Source organism: Crinia signifera, chromosome 19 (genome assembly GCF_055691185.1).
Source record: "Crinia signifera chromosome 19, ASM5569118v1, whole genome shotgun sequence".
Lineage (NCBI taxonomy): Eukaryota > Metazoa > Chordata > Amphibia > Anura > Myobatrachidae > Crinia > Crinia signifera.
The window spans coordinates 21595569-21623220 of record NC_139226.1 but is presented as its reverse complement, the minus strand read 5'-3'; the positions used below and the strand labels follow the sequence as shown (position 1 = coordinate 21623220).

Here is a 27652-nt window from a genome sequence, read left to right as displayed (position 1 = left end):
AAATGTGTTAAATAGAGAGCATATGATTTGGAAGGGGGGGTGTATTGTTTTGTTTAATTAAAAAGCGGTTACAGAGTAAGATGTACATTGATAGTGTGGATGGTACAGTGACATTTGTGGGTGTGGGGGGGGGGGGCTGTGTGTGCATGTTGTTTAGGTGTGTGTGCGTGCAATAGTATAGTAGGGTGTTTTTGAGTCAGCGGCTCCCCACTGGCGGAGGTCATGACACAGGAAAACAGGAGGCTGGGTAGGATACTTGCCGACTTTTCAGCTGCCCTCTCTGGGAGAGGGCAGCCAGCTCTGGTAGGCAGGGGGGCGGGGCCACATCCGGGAGTGAAAAGAGGCGTGGCCACACAGATGCTGCCCTGTTGGGGGGGCGTGCCTACAGCCTCGTGGCATTTTACCCACGGACCCACCCGCCCGGGGACACATTGCGGGAGCTGGGGGGGATATGCAGGAAGATTGCCAGGGGGCCGGGAAGGGGACCCGATTTCCGGGACCCTCCCGGCCATTCCGGGAGGGTAGGCAGCCCTGCTGGGTAGTAATAGGGATGTGTGGGCGTAAGGATGACTAAAGAGGAGGGTGGGAGATACTGTGCAGCTTCTGCCAGTGGGTGGGGGTCCAGCGTGGCAGCACAGGAGTACAGGATGGTGGCCCTGAGTCATTGTCTCCTCCTACTGGGTGGGAGTTAGGGTGCATGAGAGCAGGAGGATGGGCTATGAGGCATGATAGGGGAATGTGGGCAACATAGCATCAGCGACTCCCCAGTGGTGGAAGTTACGGTTCAGGAGAGCAGGAAGCTGGGTAGTGATAGGGGTGTGTGGGCATGCGGGGAAGGGGGGGTGCCGGAAATCACGGGAGGGGGGGCGCGGTGGGTTGCCGCGAATCGCCGGGTGGGGGGGTCGCGGGGGTTGTCACGAATCGTGGGAGGTCGCGGGGGTGGGGTTCCGCAAATTGCGGGAGGGGTGGTCACGGGGTGGGGGGTTGCTGCGAATTGCGGGTGGGGGGGTCGAGGGGGAGGGGGGTGCCCCGAATCGCCACAAGAAAAAATAAACACAGAAAGGTCAACACATGTAAATGTCGACATAAGTTTGGCACTTCATTGGTGTCCATGTCGACACAGTGTTTTGCTTGTGCCATTTAATCCTGGGGTTGCCGTGAATCGCGCGGGGGGGAGTTGGGGGGGTCCGCGAATTGCGGGAGGGTGGGTCGGGGGGGGGGGGGGGGCGGTGGTGCAGCGAATTGCGGGAGGGGAGTAACGGGGGATGGGGGGGTGGGTGCCGTGAATCGCGGGAGGTGGGGGAGTAGGGGGGGTCCGCCAATCGCAGGAGGGGGTCGCGGGGGGTTGTGTGCAGCGAATTGCGGGAGGGTGGGTCGCGGGGGGTGGATGCCGCGAATCGCGGGAGGGGGGGGGGCGGGGGTTTGCAGCGAATCGCGGGAGGGGGGGCGCGGTGGTTAGCAGCGAATCAGGGGCGGGGGTTCCCGCGAATCGTGGGAGGGGGGGTCGCGGGGGTGCCGCGAATCGTGGGAGGGGGGGGTCGCGGGGTGTGCCGCGAATTGCGGGAGGGGGGTGCGGGGGTTTGCAGCGAATCTCGGGAGGGGGGGGGCGCGTGGGTTTGCAGCAAATCGCGGGGCGGGGGTTGCCGCGCATCGTGGGAGGGGGGGTCGCGGGGGGGGTCGCAAATCGCGGGAGGGGGGGACGCAAATCGCGGGGGAGTGTGCCGCGAATTGCTGGAGGGGGGGTTGCGGGGGGGGGGGGGTGTGCTGCAAATTGCCAAAAGAAAAAATCAACACAGAAAGATCAACACATGTAAATGTTGACACAAGTGTGGCACTTTATTGGTGTCCATGTCGACACATGAGAATGAATATGAAAACATTAAAAAAAAATGGAAAATAAATCTTCAAAAACTCATGTCAACCTTTTTCATTGTCGACCATAGCCATGTCAGTGTTTTGCTTGTGCAATCCTGGGGTTGCCGTGAATCGTACGGGGGGGGGGGGAGTTGTCCGCGAATCGCGGGAGGGGGGGTCGTGGGGGGGGGGTTGCAGCGAATTGCGTGAGGGGGGGTTGTGTGGGTGCCGCGAATCGTGGGAGGGGGCATGGGGGTTTGCAGCAAATCACGGGAGGGTGGGTCCCGGGGGCGGGGGGGTTGTCCCGAATTGTTGGAGGGGGGTCAGGGGGCCGGGGGGTTGCCGCGAATCGTGGGAGGGGGGGTCGCGGGGGTATGTGTTTTGCCGCGAATCGCGGGAGGGGGGACAGCGGGGGGGCGCTCACCTGGTGGCTGTGGAGTAGGTTCCTGGGCAGCATGGGGAGGCAGAGGGTGTCTGGCACTGTGGGCTCACTGGCCTGGTTCTCTGTCATGTGAGTCAGAGGCTCCACCCAGTGTTAGAGACACACTCACACACTTTGAGTGACAGATGTAGCCAAATATATAAGATATATATATATATATATATATATATATATATATATATATATATATATATATATATATATATATATATATATATATATATGCAAAAAGAGTAGAAAAGACGCACCAATGAGCACAAAGTAAAGCTCATCAAATAAAGCTCACGTACACAGGGGTTAAAAGTGTAATGCTTGCCAGCCAGATCATAACACCATCACAGCCCGAATACTCCTGTGGGGGTCACCGCTGCTCAGCTTCAGCCGCAGAGACCTCAGACCAAGACACCGCACCACTCACACAGGACCAAGGGGAACGCCGGCTGGAACACAGGTGGAAGAAGGACGTCTCCAACGTCGGACCATAGAAGTCACACCCAACTAGTTTCGTCACACAGAAGGACCCCCTGACAAAGTTCTATGGTCCGACGTTGGAGACGTCCTTCTTCCACCTGTGTTCCAGCCGGCGTTCCCCTCTGGTCCTGTGTGAGTGGTGCGGTGTCTTGGTCTGAGGTCTCTGCGGCTGAAGCTATGAAGCGGTGAGGCACGGGCCTATGGGCGTCACCTGCTGTGGGCGGCAAGCAGTGGCGTGATTTTTTTTTTGGCAAAATATATACTTTTCCGCCGTGCGGGAAGTGCCACCCCCTCCCCCAGCTGTGCCTGCAGCGTCTGTTCTGTGAACCGGCGCCGGGGATCACCCAGCACCGGAAAGAGGCAGCCCTGTCAGTGACATGACAGAAGCGTAACGCTTCCGGCGCTGGGGAGTGAGTGCTGCTGCTGAACACCCGGCACCGGGGAGATGCTGGAGAGGGGGCTGAACACCCGGCGCCGGGGAGATGCTGCAGTGGGGGCTGAACACCCGGCGCCGGGGAGATGCTGCAGTGGGGGCTGAACACCCGGCGCCGGGGAGATGCTGGAGAGGGGGCTGAACACCCGGATCGGGGAGATGCTGCAGTGGGAGCTGAACAACCGGCGCCGGGGAGATGCTGCAGTGGGGGCTGAACACCCGGGAACGCGCTGCTGAAGGTATCTCTCTCTCTCTTCTTTTTCTCTTCTCTTTCTCTCTCGTTTGGGAGGGGGGGTGGCAAAAAATTTGGTGCCTATGGGCTGTATGACACTGAAATACGTCCCTGCACACACTGGGAGTTGATGTGGAATTATTGACACTTAACACTGAGGACTTTTTGCGCTGGGTATATTCTTTGTTTATATATATATCGCCACTCAATGTATTTCTATGAGACACAGGCTGTGGCGGTTTTTACCTATGGGCTGCCCCCCAGGTAAAATCCGCCACCGAGCTCTGCCTAGTCCGACCTGCCAGTCACCCAAGGCAGTACCCTTAGGAGGTGTTCCCTCCCTCCGGGATGCCTCTATGGGCGGCTGCAGCCCTAAGAATCTGGGGTAAGCGCATGTGTAGTACCAAAGCTGATACTCCCCATGCATCAGTCCCGGTGCCTGTCATCTGCAGTGTACAGTTGCCAGGACCGTGATATTGCATTTATGGGCTACTGCAGAAGCGGCCCATAGAAGCTAAGGGCATATCTCTGTAAAGTGCTGCGGAATATGTGTGCGCTATATAAATAACTGATAATAAATAAAGGTGCATGCATAGTACCAAGGACAACTGTACTTTACAACCACTTTAACATAAAAAAAATCTTGATGTTTCTCTTAAAACACTGTACTGTACCATTTAGCCTGATATATAATTGGATTGAACAAAACAATTTGCTTACCATGAGCAGTAGGAGACATTTCCACCAACTGTATAGAGAATTGGAGGCCTATTTAACAAGCATGCTTGCCTTTAAAACATACAGTATATGGAAAAAGCAGTTTAATGGCAGAATTAGGATTTGCTGGGAAGTCCTGTAACATGCAGGGACGTGAGTTCATCCTAAGAGCCCAGAGTCAAAATAGAAAGTGGTGCCCCCCAGTGGCTCCAGCTTGCACATGTGCTAAGATCCCATTGACTCACCAGCGGCAGAGATTCCTTATTCCAGCTAATTGTGGCAATCTTTATATTTAGGTGTTGGCTTTATAATAATAAATAAAGCCTTGAGAGATTTTTTTAAAATCAAAACTTGGAAAGAGATAGAAAGCTGTTTGCAAGCTTTGATTACAAAAAAAAAAAAAACACTTAAAAGTTTTATTATGATAATTAGCGCATTTCCTTAAAACAACTCCTTTCCTTTGTAATGCAGAACTGCAGCTAACTACAGAGATACTTTCATCTGTTATCTCACATTCCAAGACTCTTCTACTCAAGGGGGCTGCAAAGGGGGTTTGTGAGTCGGGAAACCATTATTAGGTCGACAAGCATTTGTCAACACCATCAGATCAACATGCTGAAAGGTCGACATGGATTTAGATTGACAGGTCATTAGGTCGACACCAGCATTAGGTCGATATGGGCAAGGTCAACAGTCAAAAGGTCGACATGGGGCTTTTCACTGTTTTTTTGAGATGACAAGTGCCGACAGGCAGAATTTCATGCCCTACCATCCACTAGGTCAGGGCTGGGCAACAGTGGCCCTCCAGCTGTTGATGAACTACACATCCCAGGATGCTTTGCATTAGTTTTGCTATGTGGCCATGCTGAAACTAATTCAAGGCATGCTGGTATGTGTAGTTCATCAACATCTGGAGGGCCGCTATTGCCCAGCCCTGCACTAGGTCAAGGGTATGATTACAATTAGTGTGCCGAGCAAAGCGAGCCATGCTTGGGGAAGCGGTGCACTTTTTCCTGTGTCCATGTCGACTGTGTCAACATTCGGGTAAAAAAAACTGTGAAAAATCCCTTGTCGACCTTTTGACTGTCAACCTAGACCCAATGTCGACCTTTCAGCATGTCGTCCTAGTGGTGTCGACCCAATGCTGGTTGACCTAATGACTGTCTAACAAATGATCCATACCCTGTGATGCTGTGTACACACGGGGGAGATAGGTGCTATAATCGCTGGCCATATGGTCGCAGGCGACCATATTGCCAGTGATTGGGAGTGTGCCCCAGCAATAAATCGCCGGGTGCGCGCTCCCGTTTTCTGCCCCACTGTAATCGCTGGTCGCAGGAGCTTGCTCCTGCGACCAGCTAATTACCTCTGCGGCTCCCCCAGCAGAGGTCCTTTTCAACAGCGACCATCTCTGGTCGCTTGTTGAAAAAGAGACACTGAGCAATATATTGCTCAGCAATATATTGCAAGCAATATATTGCTAGCAATATATCTCCCCCCGTGTGTACGCACCTTAAGTCAGCAGTGACTCTCTGAAATGAGTGGTGAAAGATCTGTCCTAGTTCAGCAATCAACAACAAAATTGCTACCTGCTGTAGGTAGCAAAAAAAAAGGGCGCTGGCAAGGGGTGGTTTGTCAAGCAGCTACAATCGGCAGGGATTAAATCCCTAAACGAGTTAAAGATAAAAGGAAAATAAAGTAGCGCTAATATACCAATGAGTAATTAAATAATAAACATTTTTTTGTGCAATTGAAACAAAACAATTTTAATTTAAAATCAACAATATGAGGCCACTGGCACCAGTAAATGCTGATAGCTGAAAAGTCATCCGTTCCTATTTATGTCGCCTGTAATGATAGGGAGAATTCTTTTAAAGTATGCACAGTCTCTGTTGAGCTGTATAAAGATGGTATAGTTACCAATAGCGTCCACCTGGGGAATTGATCCAATTTTAGGATGGCATTGCAGCTGTATCCTCCTGGGTGATGGTGAAGTAAACAGAGTCCCACTTGATGGTATTCAGATGATTGTGACTAGTCCCCACAGCAGCGACTGGTCCGGATGAAATAAAGTGCAATAGTGCAGTGCAAAATGGCAGTGACAAGATGATGGGCCGCCAACTCCTAGTTCAGCAATCAGAAGCCCCCTTGAACTATCTTTCTTAGTGCCCCTCTGACAGCTGGAGCCAGACCACCAGTGCCTCCAATGTCTCTGGGAGTTTCACCGCTGGAAACATGAAAGAAAGTTATCCCCCAATTTTTATATGTGGACAGTATGTAACATGATCTGCAAAGAGAGATTTACCAGATCTTGCATGTGTGGCTAGCACCATACTGAGATGATATTAGACCATAAACTACTGTACAAAGTAGAGAGGGATTTTGCTACTGTATATCCAAATTTCTGCATATTATTTTGGTTCAACAATATGCGCAAAATACAGGAGATTCGTAAGAGTGGTGAGATTATTTATATATTACCAGTAATTACTACACATGCTCTGCCATCCATTCATAAAAATGAATAGATTAAAATGTTAATACTCTCATAAATGATACCCATCGTGTTCTAAAACCACTAAGGTTCTTGGAATTAAAAGAGAATAATAAAAATGTCTGAATTCTTTTCTGTCGTTCTAGATCCCCCACGAACACCGAAGATCATCTGTTCCGTGGCCAAGAGCACAAGTAAAAGTAGTCTCGGTTTACTTAAAAAACTTGATAGTGTTTATAATAATCCACATTTGATACTGGATTTCCTTCAGGTTCAGGAAATAACTCATCGACACTGTAACATGTAGAATTATTGATATTATATATTTTTGGGGCATCAATTTTGACACCTGAGCTGGTGGACAGCCAATTAGTTTTCCATATACCCTTCCATGGCTCGCTGCACTCAGACATTCCCAGTGGTAGTTCACATGGATGATAAAGTTGAAAAGATGAAAAAAATTGTGAAAAACTCATGTCCAACTATTCACGTGTCAACCATTGCCATGCTTGCATTTTGCTTGTGTCAACCTTTTGTCTATGTCGAACTGGTGCTTGTCAATCATATGGTATTAACCTATTGACGTTTGACCTAGACACTGTTGACCTATCATCCACATCCCAGCAGTGGTTTCCATAATGGGGCGCCTCAGGGCATTTGCACGGGTTCCCCTGGGTTTACGGCGCAGAAGCAATTCACATCAATTATAGTCAAAAAGTAAAAAGCAAAATAAATATAATAAGCAAAACTAGGGGCTTCCCATCATAACATATGCTGACAAGAAGAAGCGAATCCTGTCCCTCGCAATATAACTGAACCTAAGGTTGACATATAAACACAGGTTTCTTCATTTTATATATTTTTTTCTGAACTTATCTACAAGAATATTTTGGGCTAGAAGTGCCGCGAAAAAACCTGTGATACTGTAGGGCGCCGTGATTGGAAAAGGTTTGGGAAACTCCCCATTAAGGTATTTTACAATTACTGTCCTGATTTTCATGGAACAGTCCATTTTTTTATGGGACTGTCCCGCACCCCATCTGAGGCCAGCAGTGTCCCACGGTAGGGGGGGGGGGGTAGTTGAGAGTCCCCTCTGTCAGTCGCAGCTCTGCCTATCAGGACAGGCCCCCCACAGCGTCAAAACAGGTCGTGACTTAACAGCCATGAACATTCCAGGAAGCCACAACCCTTTGCACCAGCCACTCCCCGTTTCAGAAAGCAGGTGTCCCTTCTCTGGCCCCGCCCCCTACAATGTTGGGAGGTATGATAACAGAAAGATCCACCAGATGAATGATGTTAGATATCCCCATGAAACAGTTTAAGAATTTATTTTAAATAAATCAGATTTTGCCTTCGGAATCCAGTAATATTTTTCCAGATGAGAGAGAGAGAGAGAGAGAGAGAGAGAGAGAATCAGCTCATAACTGCTATGTGGCGGTGTTTGAAAAATGAAAGAAGCTGATTGGCTGGTACCTTATCACCACCCACTTTATTTATCTCCAAGGTTTAGTACATAGACCTCTACATCTGAGAATTAAAACCACATTTTCATCATAAAATGAAAAGAAATGTAATTCGTTGTTCCTCTTCCTGCAGGCTGCATCATGGAAGACGCTAATGTCACATTCGCTCTCGAGGGATCCAGTCTGTCTCTACTCTGCTCTGCAGAAAGTTCTCCAGCCGCTACATTGTTCTGGATAAAGCCCGATCATCACAATAATCCAAGTCCTTCTTCAGGCCAACTCCACGTCCCTAATATAGCCCTCAGTGAGGAAGGAATGTATTCCTGCCAAGCGAACAACACTTATGGGATGTCCAATGCTACAGTCATCATCAAAGTCACATGTAAGTAAATAACTATTATACAATGGTGAACTCAGGATATTTTGCACCTTTCTCGCAGCACGGGTTCTATCAATAAATTATTGATTTAAGATCTCATTAATGATTGATGAAGAACACGGTTGGGCATTTATCTATTGCAGGTATTATTGATAGGAAATATGGATGTGATAAAGTGTTAAAGCCCACCGCCTGACTCTCATTGGCTAGTTTCACAGGAGTCAGGGGGATGGGCTTATTGATGATAGGCCGAGAGCTGTGTCTTGTGTTGCAGCGGTTGCCGATCCCCGCATAAGGCGTCCAGCACACATCTTACATACAACTTTGCCTTGATTTATGCAGGTCGGCTCCCCCTGCAGTCTTTGGTCGGCACTGCAGCCCAGGAGCAGCATCCATCGCTGGTTGCAATATAAATTGCTGGTTATTTAAGTCATTTAAGTTTTATGTCAAAATGAGCCGTATTTTCTATTCATGCATTGACATGTCTGTTGCTATCATAAAATCTCCTTTTGTTGTTACAGATAAACCAAAAACAGTTCCAGGGCAAAACTCCACTTGCCTGCAGGTCACTGACCACATTGAGTGTACATGTAGAGTCCAGTCTTTTCCACTGGCAGACGTGCAATGGAAGATTAATGAGAAATCATACACATCTTCCTACAGTGATAAAGACCTTAATATCTCCACCGTGATAGTAAACTCAGTGATGAATAGCACTCTGGTCCTGAGCTCAAGCGCTAAGAATGTTCTGCAGATACACTGCCTGGCCTCCAATAGATATGGGGAACTCAGTCTTCTTCTGCTAAGTAACAGTAAGTATTGATTGCAATGTTAGGGGTTATTCAGACCTGATTGCAAAGCACATTTTATTTTAGGAAATGGACAAAAACATGCTGCAGTGCAGGTGGGGCAGATGTAACATGTGCAGAGAGTTAGATTTGGGGAGTTATTTTGTTTCTGTGCAGGGTATATATTGGCTAATTTATTTTACGCAATTTAGATTTCAGTTTGAACACACCCCACTCAACTCTAAAGGGCCTTACACACGGAGAGATTTGTGCCAGAGATTCATAATGGGAGATTCAGCATGAGAGATTTTAAATCTCTCACAGAAAGTGTTTAGATAACTTTAGGGGAATATTTTCTTATACCGCTGTTGGTTCCCAAAATACAGGGGGACAAAAGGAGTAGGGTCCCCTGTATTTTGGAAACCAGCACTGGGCTCTTGGACCGGTCCTGGTTCCCAAAATATGGGGGACAAAAGGAGTAGGGGTCCCCTGTATTTTGGAAACCATCAGCTAACAGGGTAATGCCACAGCCAGGGGACACTTATTATATAAGGTCCCGCAGCCAAAGCATTACCTCTGTGGCTGGTCAGCCCTGGCCAGGCCCCTGGGGGAGTAGAGACCCCCCAATATGGGGTCTCCCCTCCAGGGTGCCACTTCTGCGTGCTAAAGCCTGAGGCTGTCCCTGGCACCCCAGGGCAGTGGGCCCCAGGCTGATCATTAATAAATCATCGGTGGCCAGTGGCCTTATAAAGAAACGTTGGTGGCATAGTGTCACCCCCCCCCCCTTCCCTCCCCCAAGCAAATAAACATTAGTGGCAAAAAAAAACCAAAATATTTAGTCATTGGTGGCCAGTGCCCCCCCCAAAAAAAACTTTTAAATCATTGGTGGCTAGCGGACCCCCCCCCCCCCCCCCCCCCCGCAAACCTTTAATCATTGATGGCACAGTGGGGACAGAAAAAATACTTAGCAAGTCCGGAATCCAGCGTCGCGTCCTCTCAGTCCTGCAGCTTCCACAGAGTGAGGCGGGCGTGCATGTCCGGCACAGCGGGCCGTCCCGGCAACATCTTCAGCGGGGCTTCTCAGCGGCGGGGCTTCTCAGCGGTCTTCTCGGCGGCAGCTTCAGCAGGACTTCTCCGGAGTCTTCAGTGACAGTCGCTCAGATGGCCCTGCTCACACATGCCGGAGATGACCAGGAGCTTCTGAGCGACCGCACTGCATTATTGGGCAGATTCAGAACGGCGGGGCTGCGCATTTCAATCACTTTGTGGTCTACACACACAGCAATTTACATGCGTTTTCAGGCATTTCTGAGTAATTGATTAAAATCGCTCCGACTCCGGTGATCGAGCAAACTAGAATCAGGCCCCAAATACCCCCTTTAATGGGTATAAGGGCAGAAGGGGTCATAGCAACCCCATTCTGACATTTGGTGATCGTGCATGTGGAAACGCTGAATGATATTTTTGCCCGAACTATTTTAATAAATTGACACCAGGTACAATTTTTTTTATTTAATTGTGAAGGTTTATCTGAGCCCCCATCAGTTTACTCCTCCCACTTCCACTACCCTTCTCAAAATCCCCCTATGGTCTACTCTGTAACTCCCCTCAAACATTCAGTGCTCCATGGCAATGATTCATTAAGAGTCACCTTCTCCAAGCAAGTGTCGGACCATACACATGCCGCCTCCCCCTACAGCTACAGATGTGCCCTCATTCCCCACATGGCATGAGATGCTTGGTGTGGCAAAGACACGTTTCCTCACATCATAGCTGCATAGAAAGTCACTCACAGAGTACCAGGGACACTAGATTTATAATTCAGTTGCAAAGGATTTAACAGAAAGGCATACCTCCCAATTGTCCCGCTTACTGCGGGAACATCCCGATATTCGCCCCCACGCCCCCTTTTCTTGAGGCCTCGCCCCCTTTTCGGGAGCACGAACGTCACGACTTCCCAACTTCAAAAGTTGGGAGGTATGGAAAGGGATCTACTTACTAAGCTTTGGACATAGATAATGTACCAGTCAACCAGCTCCTAACTGTCATTTTATTAAACAAAGGGGGCCTAGTCATGAGGTATACAGTCACTAGGTCGACAAGGGGAAGGTTGACATGCATTTGGTCGACCACTGAATGTCGACTTGCATCCATGTCGACACAGCGGAATGTCGACATGAGCTTAGGTCGACGTGCCACTAGGTCGACACAAGCATTAGGTCAATATGGGCAAGGTCGACAGTCAAAAGATCAACATGGGGTTTTTCACCTTTTACTAAGCCGACATGCGCCCATAGGCGGTATTTCATGCCCTACCATCCACTAGGGCATGGTGAGAGAGTATAATATTGTCCCAAGCAGAACAAGGCACCTTGGCCGAATCATGGTGACCACAGCAAGCCATGCGAGAGAATGTGGTGCATTTTTTAGTGTCCTTTTTAGTGTCCATGTCAACAATCGGCGAAAAACACCATGTTGACTTAGCCCATGTCGACCTAATGCAGGTGTTGACCTAAGCCCTTGTGGCCCCTGTATGACCCATACCCAGTCATGCAGTAGTGAAAATAGTGAAGTGAGCAGTTGCCCATGACAACCAATCAGCTGCTACGTAGAATTTTATAGAATGCACTTGATAAATGTTACCTCAATGCTTATTGGTTGCCAAGGGCAACTTCTCCACTGGCACACTTCTCCTCTCTTTTCACGATTTCATGAACAGAGCCGTAGCCTGGAACATGACATCTAGGAGATGATTGGCTGGGACTTGATCTATGTCCAATTTATCTCTGTGTATGTCTTAGTAAATAGGCCCCAGCGTCTCAGATTAGGCAGAATCTCCAGAAGGATATAAACAGTGGTTAAAGTAAGGGGGAACTGGGTGGAACTGAGTTCCACCACCTCTAATGGTAGGGGGAACTCAGTTCCACCTCCTCCACAGCCATGCACAATAATTCCAAGAGAAAATTCTGTTCCAGCAACCCCCTTTTATGTCATGCCATTCCCACCCCTGAAGTGAGGAAGAGAGGAGAGGAAGCTGCTGGAGGAACAGAGACCGATATGTGTAACTGGTACTACTGCTGTTGGTATTATGTGTATAAGCAATTATGTGTAAGAGACACTACTGCGTGGCATACATGTATAAAGAGTACTACTGGGTAGCGTAACTTTAATAAGGGGCATTAATGTGTATCATAATGTGAATAAGGGGCACTACTTTGTGTTGTAATATGAATCAGGGTGACTACATGCAGTGTAATGTGAATATGATTTGTGCTACTGTGTGGTATAATTAGAATTGGGGATACTATTGTGAGACCACTGTCCCTTTATAAAGTATAGAAGGTAGGGCACAAATTTTGTAGCTTGCAGGGGTGCCAAAAACCCTGGCACTGGGATCCATCTAATGGGGAGATGGAGGGACATGAGAAATGAGTTCCGCCACCTCTCCCAAACCACTTTAAGCCCTGGATATAAATACATTAGAGACTGTACAAAGAAGAGCAACTAAAATGGTGCATGGCCTACATCACAAAACGTACCAGGAAAGACTAAAAGATCTTAATATGTATACTTTAGAGCAGAGAAGGGAAAGGGGGGACATGATAGAAACTTTCAAATATATCAAGGGCTTTAACAAGGTACAGGTGGGAGACATTCTTCACAGGAAGAGGAGCAGCAGAACACGAGGACATGCACTGACACTAGAGGGAGGAAGATTCAGGGGAAATCTGAGGAAGAATTACTTCACAGAAAGAGTAGTAGATAAGTGGAATAGCCTCCCATCAGAGGTGGTAGACGCAAATACAGTAGTACAATTTAAACATGCTTGGGATAAGCATATTGATATCCTTACAAAAAAAATAAGGATCAAATATGGTTTGAGGTAACATGTTTAAAAAAAGGGGCAGACTAGATGGGCCAAGTGGTTCTTATCTGCCGTCAAATTCTATGTTTCTATGTTTCTAGAATGATATACAGTATAGGCTGGAGGCATTGGAGCAGATGTATTAACCATTTGAGTGCCAACATCTCTGTGAGAGATGTGCAAAATATCCGTTAAATATGCCGGCGTCGCTCACATTTGTTACATAAATTCAAATAAAAATAGTTGTGTAAAAAATAGATGATATTTCCCGTATAAGGTCACATTACAGGTCATTATGATGAATAACAATGTTTGCTTGGCAATTTTCACACCTATTTGTTGACAATGTGACTTGGCACTCAAAGGGTTAAGCCTTGTAGAGTGATAAAGTGGACGGTGACAATGCACCACCCAATCCACTTTATCACCACTTTACCAGGCTTAACCCTGTGCATGTGCAGTTCCAAAAGCATCAGAGAAATGCGTGATAATCCTGATAGCGTCCACCTTCAAATCAGCCCGTTACTATACAACACTTTTTATTTTCATCTTTAGCAGCTCCGGCAGCCTCGAATACCATGGCCATCGCTGCAGCTTGTGGAGTCATTTTCATTGTTGTGCTGTTAGTAGCAGGCACCCTATTACTAACGCACATTAGAAAGTAAGTTTCCCCTATTTCTACTGTATTTCATTATTTGATATCCGTTAGCGCTTAGGATGAAGTAATCACTGCAGGTGGGGCAGATGTAATATTTACAGAGAGTTATGGGTCTTATACAGGGCGAGATTCTCTATTACAGAAATGCGGTAAAAATGCGTTATCGGGGTTTTTACCGCATTTCTGTATTCTCTAACCTCCCTCCGCAGTGTCACCGCTGCGGAGGGAATCGCTAGCAAAAGCTGGCGGTTCCCTGCAGAAGCCTATGGGCTTCTTACCGCAGCGGTATGTGAGGGATACGTCACGGATCCCTCCCAGCATGCCCTGCGGCCGGCGCGTCAGTCTGCGCATGCGCCGCATCGCAAGGGACAGCTCTTACCGCAAGAGCTGTCCCTTGCGTTAATGACCGCATATTTTAGAGAATATGCGGTCATTATAAATGAGGTGGCCGGGGATACTGGGCTGCGGATTTTAGAGAATCCCACCCACAAGGAGAAATGTGCTGAGACTTTGAGGGGGATGTTCTAACATCCGCACCCCAGCTCCGCCCCCCCCTTTCGCTACCTTTCGCATTCATAATTATCGCATATGCACTTACATTATTAATTATGGCGTTAAGAGCTGTCTTTTGCGGTGGGAGACAGCGGGTCCCACAGGGACCCGGCGGCTCCCCCCTCCCTCCCTTACCCGGCGCTGCTGCTGCTGCGCCGGGCTCTCCTCCTCCCTGCACCCAGAAGAGGTTCATAGTGCAGGGAGGAGGAGGTCACAGGTCCGGGCAGCACAGCTCTGTGCTGCCCGGACACAGGTGAGGGGGGGTCGGTGCGGGGCGGCGGGGTCGGTGCGGGGTTTTTACCGCATTTTTAGTTTAGAGAATCTCACCCGGTGTCAGCACTCTGTACTGAGAGATGTGTCAGGGCCAGTGTTGTCCGCTAAAATAACAAGAAAAAATGCAATTGGGAAATTACGTTTCACTCACACTAGTACTTCAGAATTCTTATGCGGTAAATATTGTGGGCCAGATGCACTAAGCTTCAAAAGTGATAAATGAAGAGTGATAAACAGCCAATCAGCTCCTACCTGCCATGTCACAGACTGTGTTTGAAAAATGACTGTACACTGGGTTTTTTTGTCAGAAGAGGACTGACAAAGAAAGAAAAAAACGCTTTGTGGGCGCACTCCTTGTTAAATTTAAATGCAGTAAGTGATAGTTTTTTAAAACGTAACTTTTATTGAAGACTCATTGTTAAAATAAATGGCACATTGTGGTAGAAAAAATAAATTTTTATTAAGAAATGGTTTAGAATGTAGTGTGAACCTTGAACTAAAATTGTCAAGGAATATTTGTATCACACGTTAATTTATCATTCATGCACTGATTTGTCAAAGGTACGGTTTACCAGTGATCATAGGCAGGTAAATGATTCAGTTCCCTATAGGGATAATATGGGATCTTGTGCTGGGATTGCACACTGGGTATACCACGGATGGTTTACCCAAAAAAAGCCTCAAAAATTGCTTTGTATATAATTAATGAAACTCTCTCTGGTAGCCATATATACAGAGATAGATTTGAAGTAGTGATTCACCTCCCTTTTATTTATATTGCCACACCTGGTCTTCCCCAGGGGTCTCCCACCTGGGTACTGTCCTGGCCCTCCACTGCTTGGCTTCCAAGTTCGGAGAGGGTTTGGGCAGTCCAGTGGGGTATGGTGGCAATATGTTGGGTTAATTCGGTGCACTTTAATCAATTGAACTCTTAGACTACAGATAGATATGGCGCATCACTTGTGACCCATGGAGTTGGGGAAGGCAGACTTTAGAAAAAAAGGGGGGGGGGGGGGGAAATGGGGAAAAAAAGGAATTCTGTAGGGATTTATTTTTATATTGCGTTACTGCATGGTAGAACAGTGGTGCCTATTCAATTGTGTGACTGAGACAATTGTAGTCTACACAGGTTGGAATGTGGACCCAAAAGGTTAGGAAAGGCAGACTGAAAGAAAAAGGAAGGGGAAAGAGGAATTGTAATACATACACAAAACCGTATATATGTGATTAGGAGTTGTGGGCAAATTATCAAATTATCCTATACAGTCAATTAGGTATGCTGGATGACACTCGGCTCTTGTGGCACAAGACAAATAATTGTTGCTGCAAAGCAGAATGATGGTACTAATTCTGTTTTGTGACTGCAAATTTTTTATCTACACAGGCTGAAATGTTGACACAGAGGGACAATCCAAGGGTATAAGATTAGTGAACTCGTGGATTGATTGATCCTGGGTGTTGGAGATCCAATGTAATCACTTTTAGGCTGGCTTGCTAGCAGCAGATGAGATAAAGATTATAGCAAAGAGTATAGATGTTGATTTGACACAATGTTGCTTAATTGCTGGGAAGTCCAAATACTGTGTCTATTTAGGTACACCGGTAGATGTGGATACAAAATTGCACATTGACTAGATATCAGATAGTATGACACATATTAGATACAATATAAATGAGGTTTACTTTTCACTCAGTAGGTATGAATAATCAGCGCTGTATCACATTATAGGTTTGAAAAGTCAGCACTGTTGGTGCTAATTGACACGGTTAATGTAGACACAGGCGTTTGTAGTGTTACACGGGTGTTACAGTCTGGTTGAACACTGAACAGCGGTGAGCCCAGGTATTTAGAAAAAATGGGGGGTCAAGGTGAATTAGTTGTGGGAAAATGTCACAGTTGGAACACAGCCCCAATGCCGAGTGGCAGTGGGGGATGTGTCCGTGTACCTGTTGCCGCTGCCTGTGTTAGCGGCTGACGGGGATAGGTGGTGTGCCACACGATGCCGGGAGGGTCGGAGACCGGACCTGTGGATGCCGCCCGCCTGCGTTGTAGATAGCCCGGGGAGAGGCGGAGTAGCGGGAACCTGACCCGCTGTTGTCTGGTGATCAGACGCCGGCCGGCTGTCTGGGAATGAGTGAGGCGGCGGTGGGGGTGAAATTGCTGCCGATGCGCGTCTGAGGAGTGAGGCTGAAGGGAGACTGACAGCTGGACACGTGTTTCGCCTATGGGGCTTCTTCCTGCAGTGCCATTTTGGGTGAGGGCAAACTGCCCTGACTTTATTCTCTCCTGTGGTGATTGACAGATGTTCTGGCCAATCCGGTGTGTATTGTTGGTTACTTATGTGATTACTAGCATAAGTTCGTTATACTTGAAATTGGTGCTGGTACTTTAAAGTCTGATAGCACGTAAATATCGGGTGCATTGGGTAACATTCCCAATTATCATATCATCAAACAGTCGATTGGGAATGTTACCCAATGCACCCGATATTTACGTGCTATCAGACTTTAAAGTACCAGCACCAATTTCAAGTATAACAGTTTGCCCTCACCCAAAATGGCACTGCAGGAAGAAGCCCCATAGGCGAAACACGTGTCCAGCTGTCAGTCTCCCTTCAGCCTCACTCCTCAGACGCGCATCGGCAGCAATTTCACCCCCACCGCCGCCTCACTCATTCCCGGACAGCCGGCCGGCGTCTGATCACCAGACAACAGCGGGTCAGGTTCCCGCTACTCCGCCTCTCCCCGGGCTATCTACAACGCAGGCGGGCGGCATCCACAGGTCCGGTCTCCGACCCTCCCGGCATCGTGTGGCACACCACCTATCCCCGTCAGCCGCTAACACAGGCAGCGGCAACAGGTACACGGACACATCCCCCACTGCCACTCGGCATTGGGGCTGTGTTCCAACTGTGACATTTTCCCACAACTAATTCACCTTGACCCCCCATTTTTTCTAAATACCTGGGCTCACCGCTGTTCAGTGTTCAACCAGACTGTAACACCCGTGTAACACTACAAACGCCTGTGTCTACATTAACCGTGTCAATTAGCACCAACAGTGCTGACTTTTCAAACCTATAATGTGATACAGCGCTGATTATTCATACCTACTGAGTGAAAAGTAAACCTCATTTATATTGTATCTAATATGTGTCATACTATCTGATATCTAGTCAATGTGCAATTTTGTATCCACATCTACCGGTGTACCTAAATAGACACAGTATTTGGACTTCCCAGCAATTAAGCAACATTGTGTCAAATCAACATCTATACTCTTTGCTATAATCTTTATCTCATCTGCTGCTAGCAAGCCAGCCTAAAAGTGATTACATTGGATGACAGTCTCTCCAACACCCAGGATCAATCAATCCACGAGTTCACTAATCTTATACCCTTGGATTGTCCCTCTGTGTCAACATTTCAGCCTGTGTAGATAAAAAATTTGCAGTCACAAAACAGAATTAGTACCATCATTCTACTTTGCAGCAACAATTATTTGTCTTGTGCCACAAGAGCCGAGTGTCATCCAGCATACCTAATTGACCGTATAGGATAATTTGATAATTTGCCCACAACTCCTAATCACATATATACGGTTTTGTGTATGTATTACAATTCCTCTTTCCCCTTCCTTTTTCTTTCAGTCTGCCTTTCCTAACCTTTTGGGTCCACATTCCAACCTGTGTAGACTACAATTGTCTCAGTCACACAATTGAATAGGCACCACTGTTCTACCATGCAGTAACGCAATATAAAAATAAATCCCTACAGAATTCCTTTTTTTCCCCATTTCCCCCCCCCCCCTTTTTTTCTAAAGTCTGCCTTCCCCAACTCCATGGGTCACAAGTGATGCGCCATATCTATCTGTAGTCTAAGAGTTCAATTGATTGAAGTGCACCGAATTAACCCAACATATTGCCACCATACCCCACTGGACTGCCCAAACCCTCTCCGAACTTGGAAGCCAAGCAGTGGAGGGCCAGGACAGTACCCAGGTGGGAGACCCCTGGGGAAGACCAGGTGTGGCAATATAAATAAAAGGGAGGTGAATCACTACTTCAAATCTATCTCTGTATATATGGCTACCAGAGAGTTTCATTAATTATATACAAAGCAATTTTTGAGGCTTTTTTTGGGTAAACCATCCATGGTATACCCAGTGTGCAATCCCAGCACAAGATCCCATATTATCCCTATAGGGAACTGAATCATTTACCTGCCTATGATCACTGGTAAACCGTACCTTTGACAAATCAGTGCATGAATGATAAATTAACGTGTGATACAAATATTCCTTGACAATTTTAGTTCAAGGTTCACACTACATTCTAAACCATTTCTTAATAAAAATTTATTTTTTCTACCACAATGTGCCATTTATTTTAACAATGAGTCTTCAATAAAAGTTACGTTTTAAAAAACTATCACTTACTGCATTTAAATTTAACAAGGAGTGCGCCCACAAAGCGTTTTTTTCTTTCTTTGTCAGTCCTCTTCTGACAAAAAAACCCAGTGTACAGTCATTGATCTTTAACGCCGGGCGCACCGCCAACCTCACAACTACCAAAAAATCTTTTTCCAAAGTAGTTTATATTAGTTGGTTCCAATAATCTAATAAATAAGAAATCCATAGTCTGTGCGGATCTACACCCCCCCCTTTTGTGTTTGAAAAATGTCAGGAAGGAGCTGATTGGTTGGTTGCAGGGCCGCCACTAGTAATGTTGGGGCCCAGCGGCACCCCCCCCCCCCACACACCTCACGCGCACCAGCAACCCTCCCCTTCACGCGCCGGCACCCCGCCTCCCCCTAAAACCCAAATTATTATTACTTACCAGCAGTGGCGACGGCCCAGGCTCAAGCAGCGCAGCATCTTCTCCCTCATTCTTATCGGGAGTCGGGACTCGGAGCACTCATTGCACAGTGCAGCCTGCAAAGCGCCTAGCCCCTCTGTATCCTAGGCTCGGCGCTCTGCAGGCTGCACTGTGTATTGTGCGTGCCTGTCCGCCGGCGCCGGGTGGGGGATGCATTGTGCGGGTGCGCGGGGGGGGGGGGGGTGGTGCCGTGCCACTGTGGGCAGCTGACCGGGCCCCTCCAGAGGCCGGGGCCTGGGACAGCTGTACCCCTGGCACCCCCCTGTCAGCGTCCATGGTTGGTTGTTTATCACTCTCCATTTGATCACTTTTGAAGCTTAGTGCATCTGGCTCTGTGTCTTTTTCCATTGGCAGTAGTTGGGTGTCAACATGAGAATACTACACTTTTCTACACAATCAGAGCACAGACACGAGTTCTGCATTTTAGAGTCACGTGATCCCCTAAAAACCGGGACATATAATACAATCTGAGCATTTAACCCTTTGAGTGCCATCTCTGTGAGAGATATGGAAAATATCCTTTATAAATAACAGCGTCATTCACATTTGTTATATAAATTCAAATAAAAAAAATGTGTAAAAAAAAAGAATCTGTTTCTTGTATACAGTAAAACATTACTGGTCGCTATGATGAATAAAATGTTTGCTTGGTAAAGTTCACACCTATTTTGACAAATTCGCTTGGCACTCAAAGGGTTAAGGAAAAACATGCCAGTGACTTTAAAATTCAGTTCTAGATCTACGATGATGTTATTGCAGGAAGGGTCGCAGTTTGCTGCGGCCCGAACCCTCACAAATGCGCTTGCTATCCCACAAGGTCCAGGCAATTTTGTACAAATTCAGCCCACGAAGGGTGCAAATTTGGGTGCTGATGCTGAAACTCTGCGGCAACTGCAAATCGCAAACATTAGCATTGCTTCCAAAATCTTTCTACTCTGCACTGAACTTGTCATTTAACTTTGTGTTTTCAGGAAAACATTACTACCGAAGTTTGAAGACAAGAAGGAGTTAAACACTAGTGACAGTAATGTCATTTACAGTAACGTGGAAGAATATCGTAATGTAAGTCGCTCTGCCGATAATGACCATAAGAAATGTGAAAAATGGAAATGGCGGCGCTATCAATGCATTAAATACAATGGGCGAGATTTACTAAAGGGAAAATGCCGTAAAACCCCAGTTTTACGGCATTTTCCTATGTATCAATCCCCGTCCGCCCCGTTTTCGCAAGGCTGGGTATCGCCACCCCCTGGGTGGCGATACCCTATAGAAGCCTATGGGCTTCTTTCGCCTCCTGCCGTACGACGTCCGTGTGCGTCCCCCCCTCCCGTCCTCCAAAATCTCCTCCTCCCCCTGGTGTGACAGCCGGGAGGAGACGCAGGGGGACGCTGCCAGCCGCAGGGAGGTGACGCAGACCCCCGCAGCCCACATCACAGGTATCGCGGGGGGCTCCGTCACCGCAACCCGATGCTGGTCGCATATGTTAGTACATATGCGGCAGCATCGCGGCGGCTGCAGTGCAAAGGGCGGCGATGTATGTTAATACATCCCACCCACTGTAAGCATAGTAGAAGTATTACAGCCTCATTAGCTGATGCCTTGGTAGAACTTGGACTTTTTTTTAAAGCGGCAATCATTTATAAGTTATGGTTTTGCCTTGTGATTACCCCTTTAAAAAAAAATATCAGAGTTCGGCAAGCAACTCGCACGACTGCTGGACTCGGAGTTCCTTACATCCCGCCCCTTGGGTCAACATGAATGTGGTTGGCACACAAATAGTTCATAATAATTTGGGGGTGTTTTTGTTACATGTTTTCGCAACTTTTGCTTGATTTACTATCCATGTGGACTACACGTAGGAATAATTCCCTCTCCGAAATATGGCTAATGAAGAGCATGCGACAGTACGTTTCCTCTGATTGTGATTACATACGATAATGAATGACACCCAAAATAACCCCCCAAAAAGTGTCAACCATTTTTTTTGTATCCACCATTTTTCATGTTGACCTTTTAACCCTGTTGTCCATTGTACCTGTCGACCTTACTCACTGTCTACATTTTACATGTTGAGCATATGGGGTTCACGTTCCACCTAGTCACTGTAGATCTTCTATACTTATAGATTTGGCAATGTAAAGGTGGCCATACACACGCAGATTTATCTGCAGATCTGTCTGGTTGGAACAAAAACATGGTGATGGATGAGAGCAAATGACAGTTGACCATTTGCTTGGAAATGCTGGAAAACTGACAAACTGTCACTCATCCATAACCATGTTTTTGTTCCAACCAGCCAGATCTGAAGATAAATCTGCGTGTGTATGGGGGCCCTAATGGTCTGAGAGTCTGGTACTTGGCTGTAAAGTTAAGAAGCAACTTTAAAGAGTGGTGCAATGCCATTTCTGAGGAAGGGAGGGGAGGGGGCGGATCTACCTTGGATGCACCCAGAGATAGTACGAAGCTTCCATGCATACTGCTGTAACATTAAGGTTTATGTTGTTATAGATGGCAATATTCCTGCATTATGGGGTAAATTTACTAAGATGAGCGTTCTATTGAAGATGGAATGTTGCCCATAGCAACCAATCAGTTTCTATGTAATTATTTATTTAGCACCTTCGAAGATAATAGATATACTCTCATTGGTTGCCCATAGCAACACATCATCTTCAATAGAACTCCCATCTTACTAGGTTTACCCCATGAATGAAAAAGCCCACTGCAAATTGTCTTTTGTCTGCCCTTTTATACTGTTAATAAAGATAAAATATAAAAAATAAAAAACCAAGCAAATAAACATGAGTTTGATTGCTTTTTACTTACTGAGGTCTTTGCTTCCTCCTTAGGGAACCCAAGCACCGCAGCCGCTTCCATCCCAAGACGAAAGGTCAGCGGTGTACATGAACTGTGATGATGTGGAGTACGCCACCATTAACTTCTCTAAGATGAAAGCCAAACCTGATGGCGGAGAGCCTGAGACTGAGTATGCGGTGATCAAACGGCAGTAGCTCATCCAATATCAAGAGCTGGAATTCTAATGGAAGTACAATGGGCACGATTCAGACTTGATCGCACGGCTGCAAATTTGCACAGTGGGAGATTATTGATACACTGCCTTTGCGTACGGCCCGTGGTATGCACGGTGGTGTCGGGCGAGGGTGGGATTTTCTTACTCGGGCCCATGTCCCGCTCTCCCGTAGCAGTGAGCTGGGCAGTGGGGAAAGAGATGACAGGCTGCCGCCGCAGCACAGCCACTCTGCCCAGCTCAGCACACGGTGCTCCCTGGATCGAGGTCAGCGGTGCAACTCTCCTCCCCATCCCCGGAGCGACTCGGCCATCGCATCCCCCGCAAACACATCCCCCCCCCAGGCGCCCCCCTCTGCCTGGGGTGCACCGTCCCTGGGTATGCATGCTCTATGCCATCCTGGGATGAAGTCCTGCAACTGGACGCCAATATGGGCACCATCCGCAATGTGATTAACAGGAAGTTGGCATCACAGATTGGAAACCGGACGCTTAGTGGGAGTGCTAAGAAAACGCAGGCGCTGGGAGTGTCCGGGGTGGTGCAGGCATGCCTGAGCGTGTTAGTGGAGGACGTGTGACGTCAGCTCCGGCTGTATGTGTCTTATTCCATCGCACCACCGAGAGTAAGTTCAGGGCTACCCGGCGCCTGCGATGACTGAAGCCTAGTGTAAAAATCATCCGATGGCGAGCCTGGAACGATGGGTTTCGGACATATTTGCACGGCTGCAAATGGATGTGTAGCTGAATGTGAGCGCATTGATTCACAAGGCGGTGTTTCAGTCTAGCGGGAGGTGGCTTAAAATGAACGCTGGCCGCAGCGAATTCGCAGCCTTGCGGTCGGGTCTGAATTGGGCTTAATGAACTTCCAATGGGTTTAGTGATCAGCTAAAAGGTGTACAAAATAAACACCTTTATATCTCTTTATCATACTGTTATACAGTAAAATATATATATATATATATATATATATATATATATATATATATATATTTTCCGCTCAAAAATATTTTATATGTACTCTTTGGGGCAAATTATAAAGCAGTGATATTGCCCATAGCAACCAATCAGATCTGGTTGGTTGCTACGGCAACAAAACCTCCATTTTTAGATGTTTTAGTAAACCTATGTGCACATACTGTAAATACATTCACTTACAACAGTACAGTTCAATTTACTGTTAACTAATTTGTGACTATAAACTTTTGCCTTGAAAATGTATTTTGTAAAAAAAAAAAATTGCAGATTATTTTGTTTGGTCTCATTGTGTTGAATATATATAGAATAAATTATTACCCTATTTTGCAAGAACATCTGAGGTTTATATTTACACCGAGAACTATTTATCATTATCATGTGAACTCTATGACGCTATGTTGTAAACATGTATTCCTTATCATAGGGTGGGAGTGGGCATGTGGTGGTGGGCTGCCCAATAAGCATATTAGAACGTGGGGTGGGCAACTGACATCACCGGATGTCAGCTGCCCGCAAACTCCGCCCCCCCCCCCCCCCCCGAGCGTACACGCCTATGTAAGGTTATTCAGAGCAACCTTACATAGGCGTGCACCTTCCACATGTTTCGATGGTCGGCAGCTAACCTAACACCATCCCGCCGATTACCCAACCCCCCCACAGAGGAATCCCCTCGCATGTCTCCACTGCAAGAGAATCATTCGATGGTTGCCGAGTCTGAACTGACTTTACCTGTTTGTGATGTCCTGTGAATGGGAACGCCCAGTGTTTTTATGGGGATGCCGATAAAACGCTGGGCGTTCCCATTGGTGGTCCCCATCTGTGCCAACGTGTGTCCTCGACCCTCCCCGATGTATGCGAATGGCTTCGGAGACTATGCAAGTCGCCAAAGCCATCCGCTAAGGAGGCCTGCACATAATACACCACGGGCATGCGCAGTCCTGTAAACATCAGGAAGGGGACAAACTCGCTATATAGCTTGAAGATCAGCATGACCCCCTTAATGTAGTCGGGACTGGGACCAGAATGACCCCCTTAATGTAGTCAGGACCGGTGCAAGGTTTCTCCTAGCATTCCTCCTCCTTCATTCCCCACTTCGTAGCCCCGTATTCATATCACTATTCTACAATAAAATAATTTCCTCCTTCTAGCAAACCTTATTTTCATCCAATTCTGACGGATCGGATGAAAAGTGACCAAATCTGAGGTATTTGACATCAGATCCAGGGCCAGATTCTCTAAGCTTCAAAAGTGACAAAATGGAGAGTGATAAACAGCCAGCCAATTAGCTTGTGCCTGACATTTTTCAAACACAGTCTGTGCCATGGCAGGTAGGAGCTGATTGGCTGGCTGGCTGGCGCTGCCCAGAGTCAAGCTAGACAACACTGCAAATGATAGGATGGAATTCCCTCACAAATGATATAGGGCAGGCATGTCCAAACTGTGGCCCTCCAGTGAAACTACATATCCCAGCATCCTTGCCATAGTTTTAGTATTCCCTAATAGCAAAATTGTGACAAAGCATGATGGGACGTGTAGAGCAATAGTTTGGACATGCCTGATATAGGGGGTAATTGATCGGATCACAAATCTATCTGCACATGTAACATCTACCCCACCTGCAGCACAATATAGTCTGCCAGCCCTCTGACGAAGTCCAACCTGACCAAATGTGTAGGTACATTGCGTAGTGCAGGGACGGTGAACGCCGGCGAGACACTCATCTGGATGCAGTGAAGTCCGTTATGTTATTGCTTATGCGCACTATATTTGCGGGGGTTTAACCGCTGTATGTGGTACGCAATTCTTAAAGGTCGTTACAGTATAGTGGGTCACTAGGTTGAAACCTGGAAATTCTCTCTCTAGACTCTCTTGGACAGTAAAGTCCGTCTACACCATAAAAATTTTAAAAACTTGTGTCGACCTTAGAGTGACAACCATGTCCATGTTAACCTTCGGTCAATGCCTATCCGGGGCCGCAATAAGGTCTGTGGGGGCCCTGGACAACAAAATTGTTGGGGCCCCCCTCTCACCTCCCCCTCCTCTCCTCTCAAGGACCCCGCCACTGCCACTGCCCATCCAGGGACCCAAGCTGCGGTGGATGGGCAGTGGCGGAGTCCCTGCAGTAGATGGGAACTAGTTCCTATCCGCCGCAGGGACCCCGCCACTGACCATCCAGGGACCCCGCCACTGCTGACTGTATAGCTGACGCAGGGACCTCCTGCCCACCCCGCGCTGCCCAGACCCCAAGAAAGCGCTGCCTGGACCCTGCTACCTGCCTCCCACCCACCACCCACCTGGAGTGTGGGGGCCCTGATGTGTGGGGGCCCCCGGGCGACCGCCCCTAGTCGCCCCTTGGTGGATCCGCCACTGTGCCAACCTGTGGTATGTCTACATTTACCGGTGTCGACCATTAGTGGTCTACCTAAACATTGTAGACCCAGGGACTATATACCATTCCTAAACTGTGTGTGTGTGTGTGTGTGTGTGCAGCTGTTCTGATCTGACTGTAAAATATATATATATATATATATATATATATATATATATATATGTGTGTGTGTGTATGTACCAGGAGCCTTCCTGCATCTACCGCCAGTCATGGCACTGCCACCGGATGGCCGCCACTGATAAGTTCCTGCATCCAGCTCTCCTCAGCTCCTTGCGGCGCTGCATGTCACTGCCCAGTCCTGACTTCAGCACTCCTCAGTTCTTTGCAGTGCTGCATTTCTGGCGGCAGCTCTCCTCGGCTCTTCGCAGCGCTGCATGTCACTGCCCGGTCCTAGTGGCAGCTCTACTCAGCTCCTCGCGGTGCTGCTAGTCACTGCCCGGTCCTGACTGCAGCTCTCCTTAGCTCCTCGCGGCGCTGCATGTCACTGCCCGGTCCTGACTTCAGCACTCCTCAGTTCTTTGCAGTGCTGCATTTCACTGCCCGGTCCTGGCGGCAGCTCTCCTCGGCTCTTCGCAGCGCTGCATGTCACTGCCCGGTCCTAGTGGCAGCTCTTCTCAGCTCCTCGCGGTGCTGCTAGTCACTGCCCGGTCCTGACTGCAGCTCTCCTTAGCTCCTCGCGGCGCTGCATGTCACTGCCCGGTCCTGACTTCAGCACTCCTCAGTTCTTTGCAGTGCTGCATTTCACTGCCCGGTCCTGGCGGCAGCTCTCCTCGGCTCTTCGCAGCGCTGCATGTCACTGCCCGGTCCTAGTGGCAGCTCTACTCAGCTCCTCGCGGTGCTGCTAGTCACTGCCCGGTCCTGACTGCAGCTCTCCTTAGCTCCTCGCGGCACTGCATGTCACTGCCTGGTCCTGACTTCAGCTCTCCTCAGCTCTTTGCAGTGCTGCATGTCACTGCCTGGTCCTGACTGCAGCGCTCCTCAGCTCCTTGTGGTGCTGCATGTCACTGCCCGGTCCTGACTGCAGCGCTTCTCAGATCCTCGTGGTGCTGCATGTCCCTGCCTGGCTCTGACTACAGCTCTCCTTAGCTCATCGCAGCGCTGCATGTCACTGCCTGGCCCTGACGGCAGCTCTCCTTGCGGTGCTGCATGTCACTGCCCGTTCATGACTACAGCTCTCCTCAGCTATTCGCGGCATTGCATGTCACTGCCTGGCCCTGACTGCAGCTCTCCTTGCGGCGCTGCATGTCACTGCCCGTTCCTGACTGCAGCTCTCCTTAGCTGGGTTTTTACCACATTTTAAAATTCACTAAAGCCCCTTCCGACAGGGCTTTGCTGCGGGGGGTTACATCAGCTCTAGCTGGGCTCTCCTAGTAGCGCTGCTGTGTGAGGGATCAGACACAGATCCCTCCCAGCATGTCCAGTTGGCCGCGGGGATTGTAAAGGGCAACTCTTATCGGGAGAGCCGCCCTTTGCTTTGCTCATTGCATATGTTAGTACATGTGCGCTGAGCATCTGCACAATGGGCGGATGTACCACTACTGCTTGGTACATCCCGCCTAGTGTCAGTTTGCATGGGCGGTACTGGCATGTCTTATTGGAACAAAAATGAGAATTTGCCATCAATTACCCCTTTCACATCACAAATACCACGTTGAGCTCAGTATTTGGACATGGGTCCGTCCTGGGAGTGACCCGGCATTTGCGGGATGAGCACCCCACAGTGACCAACCGTAACCCGGGTCACTGATGTCCGTAAGGGGCAG

At 48.0% G+C, this 27652-nt stretch overlaps 1 protein-coding gene and 2 pseudogenes across 2 annotated transcripts in view; 2 read left to right on the top strand and 1 right to left on the bottom strand.

Annotated features, from left to right (window-relative positions):
- LOC146042231 (sialic acid-binding Ig-like lectin 16) overlaps positions 1-23746 on the top strand; it is a 63268-nt gene extending 39522 nt beyond the window's left edge. For both annotated transcript variants that reach the window (XM_083162152.1, XM_083162153.1), the window contains exons 7-12: positions 6790-6837; positions 8240-8488; positions 9007-9297; positions 13694-13799; positions 20470-20560; positions 22348-23746. In XM_083162152.1, coding sequence (XP_083018278.1) covers positions 6790-6837; positions 8240-8488; positions 9007-9297; positions 13694-13799; positions 20470-20560; positions 22348-22509 — 947 coding nt within the window. In that variant the 3' untranslated portion in view covers positions 22510-23746. The remainder of the gene's footprint in view (positions 1-6789; positions 6838-8239; positions 8489-9006; positions 9298-13693; positions 13800-20469; positions 20561-22347) is intronic.
- LOC146044325 (5S ribosomal RNA) lies at positions 15396-15514 on the bottom strand (annotated as a pseudogene).
- LOC146044324 (5S ribosomal RNA) lies at positions 18541-18659 on the top strand (annotated as a pseudogene).
- Positions 23747-27652: the final 3906 nt, after the last annotated feature.